The sequence below is a fragment of the Ictalurus furcatus genome, chromosome 3 (assembly GCF_023375685.1).
Source record: "Ictalurus furcatus strain D&B chromosome 3, Billie_1.0, whole genome shotgun sequence".
In the NCBI taxonomy this organism is placed as follows: Eukaryota; Metazoa; Chordata; class Actinopteri; order Siluriformes; family Ictaluridae; genus Ictalurus; species Ictalurus furcatus.
The window spans coordinates 4,848,842-4,867,171 of NC_071257.1; the positions used below are offsets into that span (position 1 = coordinate 4,848,842).

Consider the following 18,330-nt stretch of genomic DNA (forward strand, 5'->3'; position numbering starts at 1 on the left):
CTTCAACAGCCTTATCAAAACAAAATATCTTTCACGTTTAGCATATCCAAACTGGTGGAAACTGGTGCGCTCGCTCTTCTCTCTCACACGGTCCGTTTTCTCTCCAACTCCAACGCTAAAGCCGAGGAGAAAATTAGCATAAGTGTAGACCTCCACCCTCGTCCCAGCTCCGGCGCTCTCTGGGGAACATGGGCACGCTGGAGTGAAAGTTCACCTTCATATACCGTGATCCGGTCCGTACGCCGGTCTACCATGTGCGTCTTATGAACACCACCATATCAAAAAAGCTCTACACGCTTCTTGAAACTGCCAGCGTTTCGGCAGCGTTTCTTTCGGCAAAGCCAATGTAGCGCCAAGGACACACGTTACCGTTTAAACAGAGAGCGATGTGTGTTCTCAAACATGCTTTTACACAGCTTTTCTTAGGTCCCATCACGTAACGTGAACCACAACCACTCGAGTGAGAGCTTTTAATAAAAATAAAGAAATAAAACAAACAGTAAAATGTGCTGACCTGGAGATTTGGTCAGTCAGTGGTGGTGGACAATGAGAAGGGATCGTCAGTCAGAAGACATCAACGTGCAATTACAATTAAAAAGTTCAGCCTAGTTAATCGGGTCTATTACATACTTACGCTTAAACATCGGGTTCAACGTGTAATCAAAGACCGCGCTGGAGTAAAAGAAACAGTAATTTGCTTAGGCAACCGTCTTGCGCTTACACATCGGATTCTGAGATTAAGCTGTTAAAATATATATATATATATTTTTTAAAAAGCGCAATTTATTCTACATTTCAATTTCGGTAATAATACTTCTACATTTCAATAACGAGCTGCTTAAATAAGCTAAGGTTTTATAATTATGGACTGCTAATTAAAGTTCAGTTCAAAAACACTGCTTTTATTTATTGCCTGCAGGGCTTCAACTTTAAAAGGGCTCTTAGGCTGAAAAAAGTTAATAAATAACTACAGAAAGGCTTTAGTTTATTTTATTTTTAAAAAAGGCTCTTAATGAAACCATTCTAAAATAAAAAGGATGGCACGCTTCGACACGGACGCGTTCTGTACGTACGCGCGTACGTCCCTGCGTCACGATGTGCTAATTTCAGACAAAACGTTCACTTTGTGGAGAAAGAAATGAAACATTTTGTCCGGAAGGCACAGTCGACATTTCCAATTGGAGTGCATTAAGAGTTTTTCAGAGAAAGTAAACTGCCCTCTACCAAGAATATGACCTCAGTAAAAAGTGCATCGCTTTCAGACTGCATCTACCTGGAGTGGTCGCCGCCTGCAATCAGAATGCTCCGAAGAGCCGACATGGAAAACAGTGCCACTATATACACGTGCGATCTAGCCAAGTATTTTTCTAGGTCACTTTTACTTTCCTCATCCCTGGATGGATAACGTTTAACAGCAGGCTTTAGTGACAGCTTCCATTTTGCAAGAACAGCTACCAAAAGCCAAGGAACTAGAGGGACGGAAGAAGGACAGGGAATATGCTTAATGCTACTTTTTTCACTCAGAATTTTTGACCCCCTTCCCCCCCGGGGAGGACGGGGCTCATTGTCGCAGATTTGCCTTCGACATAGAGCAGTGGTCACCAACCCTGTTACTGGAGATCGACCTTATACGATAATCATGCCTACCTGACCATCTAAATCACCGCCTTAAGAAGGTCTCGATCAACTAAAACAGGCGTGTTGGAGATGAAACCTGCAGGAAGATAGATCTCAAGTTAGAGAGCTGGTGACCACGGACAGACATTCCTTCCCATCCGTGCACGCGTCAGGCGCAACTTTCACCCATTTGCATTTTTTTTTAAACCGGTTTTCCTTTGGTACCAACACTCAAGCGGCGATGTTCAACGCTTTTATCGTATTATCGTGCAGGAATACCTGCAAACAAAGAGTTCAGCGCAAGCATTTGCGCCACAATGGGGAGCTATTTACAGTGCGCCGGTCCTACAAAAGTGTGGTCTTATACCTCAACGTGGTGCTCCAAATATGATCATGACAGCTCTTTCAGGTCATCTTGAAACTTAAAAGAGGTTTTTGTCTTAAAAGACAAGCTGAAGCAGTCACGTTATATACTGATATCGGGCCTCAGACCACTATTTAAGAGAACCAGCGATCGGGTCTTTGAAAACAAGTTTCACAGTCCACTCCAAACACAAAATGCACTGAAATCCTCAGGTAAACAAGGCCAAAAAAAATAAATAAATAAACCACCTTAATGTGACTAAATGGTTTCCTCTGACATTTTCACTATCCAGCTGCATGTTTGTTCAAAGACGACTTTGAACTAAATCTAGTCTCTGAACTAAAATTCAAAAAGACTTGATCTAAAATTCATTTAAAAACCAGATGGTCCTCTCCACAACAATAAGCTATCCGGATCAGATACAGTACTCATGGCTGATTTCACAACACAAACAGGAACATCAGGTTTGTTTGTTATTTTTTCCCCTTTTCACATTTTGTTTCTTCTATCTGAAAACTCAATTCCACTACCATTTCCTCCTTAAAACTCATCCTCCCAGCTACAAAATTACTCTTACTACATTACAACTGAACAGGACATACAGCTTCCTACTAGAACAAGAAAAGGGACATGTAATACAACCATCACAAGCTGTGGATTCCAAATAGCTCTTACAACAATGAACATCACTGTAAGCAAAAAAAAAAAAACAAAAAAAAAAAAACACACCCCCCCCAAAAAAATCTTTACTTCACCAACAAAAATGAACAATGATAGCAGCATGACTGTCACCTTCGATGCCCCTAACGAGCTTGAAAGTAAAAACCCGAGTTTGTGGCTCGGTGTACAGTTTGCCGTGGATGCACACTGCCTCCTTGTGGCCACAAGCTAGTCCTGAATATTTGTCGCGAAAAGTACATGCGTCTCAAGTTTGAGGTCCAAAAAAAAAAATTACGAAATGAAAATTAAAAAAAGATTCATTTGACTTTCATCCATCCGTGGGTGGCATACACAGATAATTGTGGAGGAGATGGACACGCATACACAGACACGCGCACGCGGTGCTTTCAGGACCTAAATGTGACTCATTGTTCTTTTCGCCCACACATCCATTTGAGACAGTACAAGCACGTTATGCTCTCCTCTACATCTTTTTTTTTTTTTTCTTCCAAATGTCTCGCAGTTCAAAACTCAAAAGCAAGCATGGCTGCGCGCACACACAAAAAAAAGTTTGTGTCTCATTTCTGCAGATCTTGCAATATTGCTCATAGTGATCATAAAGGTGATAAAGTTCATAAAGTTCTACCACATGACCTCTGGGTGCACTATGAGAAATAAAAAGGGAGAAACGACGTCAAAGCGACGTCGTGAATGAAATATAAGTTGACCCGCTTTCGGTAAAAAGAAACGGACCTATAAAATCTACTGAATATAAAATTCCCTACTACTAAACAAAAAGACTACATGACTGAAATGGATGATGAATGAACTCTGAACTTTCCTATAGTGCATTACACACTGATTTTCACACACAAGTAGTTTATGAATCTCCATCGAATGAAGAATCGGACAACTGGCTATTTATTTAACCGCCAATAATACAGCGTGCCTGCTTTTTCCTTCCAACTTTAAAAAGGACACACTGTGCTTGTACTTTAATAAATTTTTTAAAAAATTGTACGTGTTGGCACATTACTGGTATATAAGAGGAACAAATTTTTTTTCTAAAAAAGGAAAAACTTCAGGACAGGCTGTTACAGAAAAATAATCAGAGTGTAAAGAACACCACCACCCCGTCACTGATTTGAAGTCATTTTTGCTGGCACAGAGGTGCATCTAAAAAAAAAAATTTAACAATATCGTGGAAAGGTAAATTTTTTTTTCCCTGTAATTTAATTAAAAAAAGTGAATCTTTCATATAGTCTAGATTCATTAGACAAAGTGAAATATTTCAAGCCTTTTTGTTTGTTTGTTTTAACCTCGAACAGCTTACGGAAATCAAAAATCCAGTATCTCAAAATATTAGAATAAAGAATTTATCATACAGAAATGTCGACATGATAAGAGCTCTAATCAGTTAATTAACTCAAAACACCTGCAAAGGTTTCCTGAGGCTTTAATCTCTCAGTCTGGTTCAGTACACACAACTACAATCACGGGGAAGATGAAAGTAAATGTTGCATTTCATTTGGAAATCAAGGTCCCAGAGTCTGGAGGAAGAATGGAGAGGGACAGAATCCAAGTTGCTTGATGAGTTGAGGTGCCATGTCACCTGCTGGTGTTGGTCCACTGTGTTTTCTCGAGTTGACAGTCAATGCAGCGTCTACCAGGAGATTTTAGAGCACTTCATGCTTCTATCTGCTGATGAGCTTTATGGAGATGTTGATTTGCTTTTCCAGCAGGACTTGGAACTTCTCCACGATATTCACATTTTTTGAGATGCACCTGTCCGATCTGATCTGAGAGTATAAAGGTGCAGACGAGCTGCCATTCACAAACATGAAGCTGGCGCAATGTAAGAAACACACATTGAAAGGAAACTCTAAAGGAAGCGTTCAATTTTCCAGACGTACTAGGGGGAAAAAAATAATAATAAAAAATTGGTATAGCGTAGCACTGAACGTGTCGTACTCATCATCCAGGATATTCAGTGTTCAATGGAAACATCCAATTATAGCTACCTAAGGTAAATCTTGTAAACATTGCTAACTGAAACAATTACGAGTACAAGTTTATTAGCCTGATTATTTTTTAGCTAGCAAGCAATGTTTAGCAACAAGTTCAACAGCCCAAAAAGCCTGGGCAATGTTTACTTCTCATACAGAGATGTGAACATTTATGACCACACAATGAATAACAGCTTATTAAATTAACAGAACAGTAAAGCACCAAATGACTTATCAAGTCGATTAATTCCTACTTGGAGTTCTCACTCAAAACACTAAGGACGACTGCCAAATTAGCAAATTAGCTAATACTTTTTTGGCACGCACAACAGTGCTTATTGACTTATTCAAAGCTGGTAATCTCATTTGGATCGAGCATGCTCGTCGTTTTCCATGCCAATAGTGTTCGATTGATTTTCATACAATTAAAGTGACTGGATCGTTTCTTTTTAATTGTGCACGCCGAATGACTTGACCGCTAACTCTAGACCGCGCTGCAAGTCTGACGCTGATCTAAACGCAACGCTCTAGAAACTTTAAGCAAACGACGGCGGACGGAAGGGAAAAGGAGTCGCCCTGTGCAGGAGGTCTACGGTTATCACCACGATCTCGGTTATACGCGCACGTTTCCTGTCAGAACTCATTCTCAGAGTAGAGATCTACAATTCTTATAAGATATGCAGAGGTCATTAAACATTTAACTCGCAGTCCTAAGGGTCCCATGTACCTTATGTTTAAGACATTAAAATCTTCGTCATAGAGCATAAGGCACATTTCAGGGCTTTAACAGTCAGTCTATATTAATATTACGTTATCTTCACTTACTACAATAATATTCAAGGTTCGTCTTTACGTTTTGCTATCATCAAAAAATTACATTTAACAGGATTTATTTTCTAAATTCTACAACTATATTAAAATCTCATTTTTATACAGTATAATTCCACTTTTAGTTAGGTAATGTGCAGACAAGCAATATACTGATTCTGTACTACTACAATATATTGACTTTGCACTACTGACTGTTCGATTTAATCCTCCCCCCCATCCACACAATCAATTTGTCGTCCATTTCATTTTATGTTGCCAGGGAGCCTGGAGTCTATCCCAGGGGACTCGGGGTATAAGGTGGGAGACACCCTGGACAGGGTGCAAACCTATCGCAGGGCACAGTTGCACACACATTCACACTATATGGACAATTTAGAGATACCAAATCAGCCTACAATAGATGTCTCTGGACTGGGGGAGGAAACCGGAGTACCTGAAGGAAACCCTGGAAACACAGGGACAGCATGCAAGCTCCCCGTGCACACGGTGGAGGCAGGAATCAAACCCAACCCTGAAGGTGCGAGGGAAACGTGCTAACCGCTAAGCCACCGTGCCCCCTTCAGTTCGTCTCCGGCATTACATTTTTGTAAAAGCTAATTTGCCATTGCCAAGGAATTATACATTTATTAGTCTGATTGAAATGAATTTTCCATTGCTGATTAATTGTGAAATTAATTTCCCATTGCCATTTAATTTTTGAGCAGAATTTAGAGACAAACATTCCTTAATTTTATCTATTATATTATCATTTATTTTTTTCCCCTTTACATCTACGGCTGTGTACGCTACTGTAAAATAAACCAAAGCACAAAATAAAATATTTTATTTATTCAGTATTAACTATACATCGATATATAGTTTAATGTCAATTAAAGAAGTGACAGTGTGAAATTATCTTTCTGTTGCTCACTTCCTGATGAAGAGACTTTTTTTTTTTAATAACCAATAGCAACATATGGTTTTCTGAAGAGGCGTGGTCGGAGATTTTTTTTTCTTTCTCTCCACTGATGATTAGAAAAGTGAATCCATCGATCATCGCTTAAAGACGGATGCTAAGTGCTTTCCATTAAGCTTTGTGGATTGTGCATTAGTCACCATTACAGCATATGGCCCCTGGTCTATCACTGAGGGGCAAGAAAAGAGAGAGAAGAAAGAAAAAAAAAAACCCTCTCCATTTAGAACAGTTATCAAATAGTCTGCTGCTAAATTGAGTGTATTACATAACAGGTTTATAAGCACAAAAAGGCCTTGTAGGAGCATCTAATTCTTTCATGTTTAATCTGACGGATTCTTTTGAAATGCTGTTTTTAAAAAAAAAAAAAAAAAAAAAACCCACACAAGCACAATGATTTAAAACTAGCTTACCTGGCATACCTACCATGTAAGACCGTATTAAATATTTTCCACCTATTCTGTTTACTTTACACAGTGCCAGGCTTGTGTGAAAACATGCAAAGGAGAGCAATTAAAAATTTCCACACCTTCCACGGCTTCAACATCACTTGCTATTTCAATTAGTGAGACTGACAAGAAATTTATTTCCATGCAAAAATAATTGGCCATCCAGAGAGTGATTTAAAAGCCAGTTCCTCGCGTCCGCATCCTAACCTCTCTCGGCGTGTGCAGGGAAGTTGCCCGGAATTAATTTGCCATTGCCATTTAATTTCATGCTGCCTAGCATTTCACATGCATGAAAGCTACAGCACTGGGAGTACAAACACCAGCCCGCACAGACACCATGTGTAGGATTAAAAATAGTCACCCTACAGATGTTGTGCAGGATTTCTAAAGGCTACAGCACTGTTAAAACGCAAATTGCTGAAGCATCACCGCTGAAAATTCGCTAACAATTCCCTTACACGTGCCACTCAATCAATAAACAAAGTGCAATGCACTATATGGTTGTTTCGGTCGTTTAAAACCGTAAAACATACATAAATTTCCACCAAAATGGGGTTTCCTGTCTGCTTATTTAGATTTGGAGCTATGAGGCGAACAAGTAATGGAAACCCAACTCAAAACGAAATCTTTTTACTGTAAATACCCGCCTAGAACCACATCCGGTTTCTCAGACGCTTCTTGTAATCTATAAAAAAAACTTCACTGTGTAGCTACGAGCTGTAACATTATATTTGACACTTGTGGCCACATCTCACAAAACTGAAAGGTGGAAATGCATCAGAAAGCTGAAAGTCATACAGACCATTTATTCGTTCATCTTTAGTCATCACTTTGTCTTGATTAGGGTCGTATTTAAACCAGAGGCTATCCTGGGAAGACTGGATATAGGGCTTTACAGAGTCAAAATGTAAAAATGACATACCGTAGCTAGTCATTTGAAGCAAATATATAAAGATTTGGGCTTGTGTTTACGCAAAACTTTCTGAAAAAGTCTTCCGTTACTCGTCACCTACGTTAGCCTCGTAACTTATGTGCAAAAGTAAAAAATAAATAAATAAATGGCAAAACTATCTTGGATAACTTTACGGGTCTTCGTTAAATTTCACTTTGTTATACCAGATACTGAGAATAGTGAGGCCATTTATGTTTCTTATTACCCGTCAAAGATGAGATTCACTATCTGTAGCTTTTTGAAGTGAATTTATTTTCAACTGTCAATAAACCAACTACAGTGCCTTCCACCAATATTGGCACCCTTGGTAAATATGAGCAAAGAAGGCTGTGAGGATGGTTCGAGTGGCCAAAAAATTTCCAAGGATCACAGCGGGAGAGTTGCAGAAGTTAGTTGTGTCTTGGGGTCAGAAAGTCTCTAAAACTACAATCTGAAGTCGCCTACATCACCACAAATTATTTGGAAGGGTTTCAAGAAAAAAGCCTCTACTCTCATCCAAAAACAAACTCAATTGTCTTCAGTGTGCCAGACACTAATGGAACTTCAAATGGGATCGGGTTCTATGGTCGGATGAAACCAAAGTAGAGCTTTTTGGCAATAAACACCAGAGGTGGTTTTGGCACACACAGAGAGGTAGCCATATGGAAAAGTACCTCATTCCCACAGTTAAATATGGTGGTGGTTCTTTAATGTTTTGGGGCTGTCTGCCAGAGGACCTGGACATTTTGTTAGGATACATGGCATCATGGACAATATCAAATATCAACAAATTTTAAATGAAAACTTGACTGATGAAATGAAAACCTCTGCCAGAAAGCTTACGTTGGGCCGTGGTTGGATCTTCCAGCGGGACGATGATCCAAAACATACATCAAAATCAACACAAAAATGGTTTACTGTCCACAAAATCAAGGTCCTGCCATGACCATCCCAGTCCCCTGACTTGAAACCCATAGAAATCCTGTGGGGTGAACTGAAGAGGAGAGTCCACCAGCGTGGACCTTGAAACGTGAAGGATCTGGAGAGATTCTGTATGGAGGAACGGTCTCAGACTTCACAGCCTTCTTTGCTCATATTTACAAAGGGTGCCAATATTAGTCGAGGCCACCGTACATCAGTCCTTTCAGTTTTATTACATTAACGAATGAAGAATATTTCCTGCCATTTTTTTCTGGATTCCAGATTAAATCATTTTCAGGATTATATATGCAGTAGGGGATGGATAATCCCATGTACAAATCACACTTTCGCCACAAAAACTAATATTTACGTCTTTCCTGTTCCCTCGACCGCAACATTGAAACATCGCATTTTTACATTTACAACCATTCTTTCAAGGACAATCCTTACAAAAATAAAATGAATAGATAATTATGTTAAACCATGGCAAAATCTATAACTTTTCACTGAAAGCTTCCATTTAATAAAAAGTGTTTTTTTTTGTTTTTTTTTTTAAATGGAAACTAATTAATTGTTGTCAAAATAATAGAAACGAGTGAGAAAAAGATCCTGAGACTCACTGTACATAATGCACCATCCTACTTAGTGCTTATGTGTTTCGAAATAAATGAATTCAGTCCCTTCAGGGCTGCATAATATATTCTTTATAAATCATTACTGTAATATTGGCCTAAAACAAATCACTCAGGGTTTTATTGAGTGCTGCGAGCTTTCTGAATAAATTTCAGATTTGGAGATTAGGAACAATTGAGTGGTGGTGGGGACAATATTGTTTGAGACCGTGATCTGCATAGTGATGAATGCCTCAGGCTCTTATTGGTGGTTTACATGGAATTAAACATCTGCCAAGCATGATTACTAACTTATGTTCTTCCTGAAAGTGAATAGCAGTTGTTGTACCACTGTTGATCACAATGGAACTAGTGTAATAACCAAAGCCAATCAAAGCAATAACATTATCTTCACTCAACCTCAGCTACATCATTCAACTTGTGGGCATCTGCTTCTGATCATTTCCGATTCATTTACATGGTTCTATTCCCAATATACCTGCCTAGTAATAACCTCATTTAAACCATGGTGTCCCTGCCCAGGAAGTTACTAAGGATTCTATAAATGCTTTGCGCAGAACCCACACGTTCTCACGTACCGGCTGTGTTCTTATTCAGCACGCTGACGTCACTAAAAAGCTCTCTGAACAAGTAAGTTACTTCAGTTAGATACGGTTTTCTCTGGTGAGGACTGACAACCTGTTAACTAATGGAAAATATGGTTTATTTGCAATTGTATGACAGTTGTAAGAAACAGAAGAGAGTCTGGTTCACAACTACACTATTTCTGTCGACTGAACCCGATGATGTGTTGCCTGCTAATTATACGCATTTCTGCTGAAATTTCAGTTCTGCAGAGAAATCACTTGGGTATATATTGTACATGCTAACTCTCTGCAGTGTGACAAAGAACTGAAAATGTTTGCAGAAAAGTTGCAAAGAGCAAACATTCTGTTAAAAAAAAAAATTAAAAAAAAAATAAAAAAAAACGGGGGTGTCGATCTAAATTGGGGAAATAAACCACTTCAAGCCTGTAGAAGCACGTCAACCCTTAAGGGTTGGTTCAAGAGCTGTGACTGAACAAGTAAAAAAAATATATAATGTTGTAGATTAGAAGAGAAAAAAAAGAAGCACCGTCCCTCATTCCCAGTGTTAGTCATCACACCATGTATCTTCTCATTTGGATAAAGTTCATCGTTTTCACATATCCAACAGCTGAGTCACTAAAAATGACTGGCTTCCGGCTGCTTCGGCACGGCTGGTGTGAACGCAGCGTAAGGGCTCTCCCAGATGGACTTAGCAAAGAACACTGGAGAGTGCGAGATGGAACCATGTCTGCTTTCTAAGCGAGACCAACACCATTGTTTCCTTTGCATCCGATATCAAATTCCCTCCAGAAACTATAGCTTATACTAAGAATGTAATTATGAACATAAGGGGCTTGAAAAGGGCCAAACTAACGAATCTAAACCCATTCTAAAAAGGTCTGTTTAATCCTATTACTCCACTGTCTTGTTGCTTTGGTGTGATTACTTCTCTGATCTCTGCTGGCTTTTAGATAAAACATCCAGCCATCTGTGTGTCCCGTGACTTCCCTCGCACTTTCGGCCGTATAAGCCAATTACTCTACTGACCTAAGCTAGATCCAACAGCAATAAATAACACGAGGTGAATCGGGGTTACAAACTAGGATTACATAAATCTCTGCATACATAAAGAGGGAACGATGGATAGACAGAGAGAAAAACAGGGGAGCAAAATAAAACGAATGAATAAAAAGCTGTCGGAAGTTCATCCCCCTCCCCCCCTCTTACTTTCTTTGAGAAGTGTTTTTCAAAAAAAAAAAAAAGAAGAAGATTTCCATCCATCCATCCATCTTCTATACCGCTTTATCCTTTTCAGGGTCACAGGGAAACCTGGAGCCTATCCCACGGAGCATCGGGCAGGTACACCCTGGACAGGATGCCAATCCATCGCAAGGCACACAATCACATACACACCCCCATTCATACACCACAGACACTTTGGACATGCCAATCAGCCTACTATGCATGTCTTTGGACTCGGGGAGGAAGCCGGAGTTATTATAAAAAAAATTAAAATAAAAATTCAGCCAAAGGGCACTTAAATCCATCAGATGAGCTATGGATTAGCAAGAAAGTGAACTGCCAGATTGATCTACAAACCTCAAAAAGGCTGAAGGAGAAAATGCTTAGTATTTTTCTCCGCCATCTGTTCCTAGATGTTTGGATAGATGAATGAATGGACGGACGGAGGGATAATGGATGGACGGACAGACGGATAACGGATGGACGGATGGAGGGATAATGGATGGATGGACAGACAGAGGGATGATGGAAGGACGGACGAATGGAGGGATAATGGATGGACAGAATGAGGGATGATGGATGGACAAAGGGATGATGGACGGACGGAGGGATAATGGATGGATGGACGGAAGGAAGAATGGGCAAAAGACTTGGTCATGTCAGTGCCAGACTGACACTGGGGACTCCTTCCATAAACGCTAAATAAACATCTCCTTACAGAAAGCTTTGCGATATCAGTGATTAGACGTTTTTCTTCGTTAAATAACACATTTTCCATCTGAATTACAGCCGGCACTACTTTCCGAGCTGCCGCTATGGAAAATTAATCAACACTTTCTGAACAATAAGATTCAAGGATTCAACAGCACTCTGATGTAAAACATTGCAATAAACACACAACAAAAGAATTACTGCAATGGAAACACTGTGGTCCTTTTGGATCAGGCCTTTTGTCCCCCAGGTGAGGTATTGGCACTATTACAACTATTTTCTGAAACAGTGCCTGCTGCAATATGAATCATCAATATGCTTCTGCCAATCACAGAAACACAAGACGACTCCTAACTTAAGCCAAGATAGCAAGCCTATTAGCAAATGTTAAGAGCACTTAATAGCATTCGAGACATTTAATGATTCTCCATAAAGCATTTGTCAGAAACAGTCATAAAGACCAACAGGGACAACTTTCTCCTCAGTTACATTAAAATATTAATTTCAGTAAGTGTTAACCTCAGTAATGTGTCTGATTATGAATCTGTTTAATATTTCATTTGCAAAATAAAAGGTAATAGTCTCGTACAAGTTACTTAGCTAAAGCACATGATCGGAGCTTTATGAGGCATTATTAAAGAAGTTTCAGAGGAACCCACTAAGGGTTGCATTCAAATGCAAAATCTGGAATCTGAAAAACATCCTTCACCTGACGGCCCTGTTTATTTTTTAATACTCCGTTGATGTGTACTAAGTAAATAACGAGGCGTCGTTATTCTTTGCATAATGTGAAGCCTCACAGGAGACAATAACCCGTGTCTGAAACGGAGCAAACTCCTTTAGTCAGCAAATCCAAAGAACAAGCTCATCTGCATCCAAAACAAGTCGTTATCAACCTTTCTGAAAGAGGGAAGAGAAAACATTATGAAAGTGTGACAAGTTGCTATCCATTATTCAAAGATGTCTTGTGTGTGCTGCAAAGTCCTCATACCTTGTATACAAATAACATTTCATGATAATGATTGAGGCAGAGCAGGGTTGAGCCTGGCCAGTACCTGGATAGGAGACCTCCTGGGGAAAACTAAGGTTGCTGCTGGAAGTGGTACTAGTGAGGCCAGCAGGGGGCGCTCACCCAGTGGTCTGTGTGGGGCCCAATGCCACAGTATAGTGACAGACACGAAACTGTAAAAACAGCATCGTATTTCAGAGGAGACGTTAAACCGAGGTCCTGTGGACATTATATACTAATGATACTAACTGTAAAAGAGTAGGAGTATGGCCCTTCTCCATCATGGCCCCTTAATAATCCCCAATCCCTGAAATGGCTACATCACTCTCTTCTCTACTAATATCTGGGGTGTGGTGGGTGTTCTGGCGCACTGTGGCTGCATTCACACCATCCAGGTGGATGCTACATACTAGAGGAGATCCACCCCACCACGCCCCCATACTATATAAAAGCACTTTGACTGTCTACAAAAGCGCTATATAAAACGTAACTGGAACTATACAACCTGCTTCAAAATACCAACAGATATGATTGTTAGCTTTAAATCAGAGATGAGATCTGCAGATTATACTGTGCAATCCAGAAAATCAGTCACATCTCGACGGACAGCAGTCGTCAATCTGTGACGACTCGTCCATAGGCCCGTCACGATAACTGCTTTGGTTGGACGATATATTGTAATTGCAATAAACAATATTATTGCCATTTTAAGACCATCGTATGCCACGGATATAGTGATAATACAACAGCATAATAACACAAGCACACCTTTTCAAAAAGCAAAAAAAAATGATCAATGTCAAGTGCATATATATCTTACGATACATCGATAAAATAATTATCGTGAGAGGTTTACTCAACCAATCAACTTTCAGGTCATGAACAAGTTCAAGGAAGGAACAAGAAAAGCAAAAAAGTCTATTTTGCACAGAGAAAATTGGGGGGGGGGGGGGGGGGGGGAGGAGATACGGTTTGCATTTCCTATGCATTTCCCAACATTAAGGAGAATTATTGAGTTAAACGAGAAAAAGACTTTAAAATGTGGTTCTCCAGAGCTGCTGAGTGTCACCCTGGAAAGTCGGTAATAGCCTCATCACAAAACCCTCGCTCAGAAACCTCATACATCATCACACTCCAGGCTTAGGCACGAAAAAAGGTCCAACTACTTTCACAGTGTTGAGACAGAGTCATCATCCGATAAGGCTGAACGTGGAGGATCAGACGGGGAGAGAGATCTGAAATGAGTTTCATCAAAAATTTTCCAAAGGACAGATGGAAAAGGATTCGGGAGTAATGCAGAGTTTCAGCTGAACACGCAAGACATTAAATGCGTCTCGTTTTTTAACAACTGAAAAAGCAGCCAGTTTTTTTTCAGCAAATTAGCTAATGTTAATTAACTCCATTAACATTGTGTACAGCTTAAATTCTCTGACAGCCACTGCTGTGTCTCAGTGACGTAAAAAAGTGATTTTTTTTTGTTTTTTTTTTACTGATTTCTTCCGTTTGTGTTTCTCGTATTAATTGTTTCAGAAATTAAAACAACGGTAACCCGAGTGTACACAAAATACAGTTTTTCAAATGATGAAACAAAAACAGTTGTGTGAAAATGTATTTTCCCCCATAGTTAATAATTCCCCAAATCTATGAAAGTGCATTGCTAACGGGGTTCAGCTGGACTAGACGCAATCAGGCCTGATTACTGCAAACCCTGTTCAATCAGATCAACACTTAAATAGAACTTTTTCAACAGCATGAAGTTAGTTAAAAGGTCTTACCCAGTAACACACTATGCCAAAGTTGAAAGAAATTCCAGAATTGATGAGGAAGAAGGTGATTGAAATACAGTCTGGGAAATGTTCCAAAGCTATTTAAAAGGTTCTGGGGCGCCAAAAAAAAAAAAAAAACACAGTGAGACCCGTCATCTTCAAATGGAAAAACTCGGCACAGTAGTGAACCTTCACAGAAGTGGCCGACCTTCCAGAATTCCTCCAAGAGCACAGCAACGACTCATCCAGCAAGTCACAAAAGAGCCAAGGACATCAAAGGAACTACAGGCCGCTCTTGCATCAATAAAGGTCACTGTTCATGACTCCACCATCAGAAAGACACTGGGCAAAAATGGCATCCATGGAAGAGTGGAGAGGCAAAAACCACTGCTAACCCAGAAGAACATGAAGGCTCATCTGAATTTTGTCAAAACACACCTTGATGATCCTCAAACCTTTTGAGAGAATGTTCTGTGGATTAATGAGTCGGAAGTGGAACTGTTTGGAAGACAGGTGTCCCGTTACATCTGGCATAAACCAAATAGAATTACACAAAAAGAACATCATACCTACGGTCAAGCATGGGGGTGGCAGTGTGATGGTGTGGGGATGCTGTGCTGCTTCAGGGCCTGGGCAACTTGCAGTAATTGAAGGAAACATGAATTCTGCTCTCTACCAGAAAATCCTAAAGGAGAATGTCCGGTCTTCAGTCCGCAAGTTAAAACTCAGGCGGGACTGGATTATGCAGCAACACAATGATCCAAAGCATAGGACTAGCGCCATCTCTGAATGACTCAAAATAGTAAAAGTTTTGGAGTGGCCTATTCCTGATTGAACCAATTGACTTGCTGTGGCAGGACCTTAAACAGGCAGTTCATGCTCGAAAACCCTCCAGTGTGGCTGAACTAAAGCAGAGAAGATCCGGTTATCGGTAGCATTTGGTTGCAGTTATTGCTGCTAAAAGGTGGCACAACCAGATTTTAAGTTTAAGGGGTCAATTAGTTTTTCACATGGGTGATGTGTTGGATAACTTTTTTGCTTCAATAAAAAAATTATAATAAAAACTGCAGTGTGTGTTTACTCAGGTTGCCTTTGTTTTATGTTGTATTTCACTTAAAACTATTTAATATGAAATATACACAAAAACTGACAAAATCAGGACATATCACATCACAGCACTGTATGTGAACTAATCAAGAAGGTCTATATACCCATCACACAGGACTCTGCACTATAATCCTCTGGACTTTTGTATAAAACTGATTTGGGATATGCAACACAGGCTCAATATTTTTCAACTTTCATCCCCTACATGTAGTGATAGACTTTGGCATCGCGCCCAGACTGATGACCGCCCAGGCATATTTCTTGCTGTAATTCGTTTGAAATGAACACACCTTTTAATTAAACAGCATCAGCTTCACACAAATTGATCCCTAGCGTTTTTAGTGAGCGTGTATAAACAAAGACAGAAAAGAAAAGGAGGGGGAAAAAAAGGCTGTGCAGGCACTAGGGGGCAGGCAAACACAACAAACTGGTGCATCACTGGGCCAAACAGGAACACAGTAAAGCAAAGCGAGTTCATATCCAGGAAGCTTTGATCGAAATGAAGCATTATGCACGGGTCCAAAGCGCTTACCTGCATTCACGATGGCGTCCACTTCCAGGATGGTGATGTCACCCTTGTACAGAGAGACTTTGTCACACAATGAGACCGGGTTTTCCTCCTCTTCATCTGACTCTGAGAAAATCAAAGAACATCTGTAATCCTGTTTGCTCAAACCAAGTTACGCAGTCTACATTAAACGGCAATAAAAAAGCCTGTCAATTCCTGTATCTTATAAGAAGTCAAATAAGAAAACGAGAATGGAAATGCAATGCTTTCGGTTAAAAGCTATTGGATTTCGTGCAATATAATATTTTAATATCATTATATAGTCAATAAACGCTCGTGAAAAATTGAACACAAACTACACTCTGGTTCAAAAACATTACACGTATATGCCAAATCAATAAACCGTATTGATTTAACTTCAGCTCAACAAGTGAACAAAACAGAGACAGAATAGGAGTACAAGAGATTCCAAATCATTTAAACCTAATTTCCCCAACAGTTTATGCAGGCATCGTAGAACATAAACGCATTCAAGTGACCTTGAATATTTTATTTTACATTCTGAATCGAGTTCAAACATGGCCGAAACGCACGAATTCAATGGACTCGTTTGGTTTAACAGCTACACAAGATCCTCGTCCAAGTGGCTCAACGTTCCCTTAGTACTCATAGCTTCTTAAAACATTAAGAACGGTTGAGATAAAGCATGAATTCGTATTGATTAACCCCATCAATATGCCTTCAGTTACCAGACGGGATCACGCTGCATTATAGAGAATACATAATTATAGAACTATTATAGAAATGAGCCCAGTGTTAAATGATGTACTTTTATATCATCAGTTATTGAAGGTGTGACTCACTTCTGTTCAACTCTATATGCTGTTGTTTATATTATATTATGTTTTAAGTAGATTCCAGATTGCCTAGGAAGCGACAGAAATTTTTAAACCCTTAACCTAGCAGCTTCTTTTAGAAACTTTTGGTTTCTAAACGTGTTTCCTAACAAATTAGCGACTGAAACTGACCGCCCTTTGCTGAGGAGAAAAGCAGACAACACCATCATTAGCAAGCTGACAGCAGCTCACTGCAATGGCCTCCTACTGACATCCCGCTGGAGCTCCATCCTCTGCACTACATGGCATTTGTTCAACCACCAGCTGGTTCTAAAAAACACTAAACAGCACACTATTCTAGCATAAATTACCTAAAGAGCTTTTTACCGCGTTTCACCTGCTCATCTGTGTATTAAACAAATCCGAGATTTATTTCTGGACTCCATGACGAAGCTACAGTAAAACATACAGGACGAGATTAGGGAGTAAATATGACATGGGGAAAAAAAATATATATATATATATAAAATCCAGTCAGTTTTGCTCTTGTGACTCCTGGCCTTAGATGGAGTTTGCAACCTGTCCTGATTTTTTTTCCAAATTGCCATGTTATCATGCATGCCACTAGTTTTTTTTGTTGTTGTTTTTTAAATAAAACAAAATAAATAATAATAAAAAAAAAAGTGGCAATGATAACATGGCAATTTGAGATATAGAGATACATACACATAATATTATTATTATATATATATAAAAAAATTATATATATATATATATATATATATATATATATATATATATATATATATACACACACACACACACACACACACACACACACAGAGAGAGAGCATACTCTGTCTCCTGTCAATCAGAGTGATCTATCTATATAGTGGTCCAAGTAAACTATATGCATTTGGTGTACTTTTTCATGCTGTTGGAAATTATGGCAACATTTAATTAGAAATGTTAAAACGTATATAATACAAGTCATACCAGTTTGGGCATTTTTTTTTTTTTTTTTTTTTTTTTTAAATGTCAAGAGGAGCCTTCATTTGCATTTTAGTTTAGTTAGATATTGTGTATTGGTGTGCACAAAAAACACACAAATACACATTTTGCAACTGAATATGGATTACAAATCAAATTATGCACAGAGAATGCTGCAATAGGCAATATTTGATTTAAAAACAGTTTACTGCTGTTTTTTTATTTGGTGATT

The 18,330-nt window shown here is 39.2% G+C and overlaps 1 protein-coding gene across 3 annotated transcripts in view; it reads right to left on the minus strand.

Annotated features, from left to right (window-relative positions):
- macrod2 (mono-ADP ribosylhydrolase 2) overlaps positions 1 to 18,330 on the minus strand; it is a 608,780-nt gene that overhangs the window by 581,483 nt on the left and 8,967 nt on the right. For all 3 annotated transcript variants that reach the window (XM_053620436.1, XM_053620435.1, XM_053620434.1), the window contains exon 3: positions 16,297 to 16,398. In XM_053620436.1, coding sequence (XP_053476411.1) covers positions 16,297 to 16,398 — 102 coding nt within the window. The remainder of the gene's footprint in view (positions 1 to 16,296; positions 16,399 to 18,330) is intronic.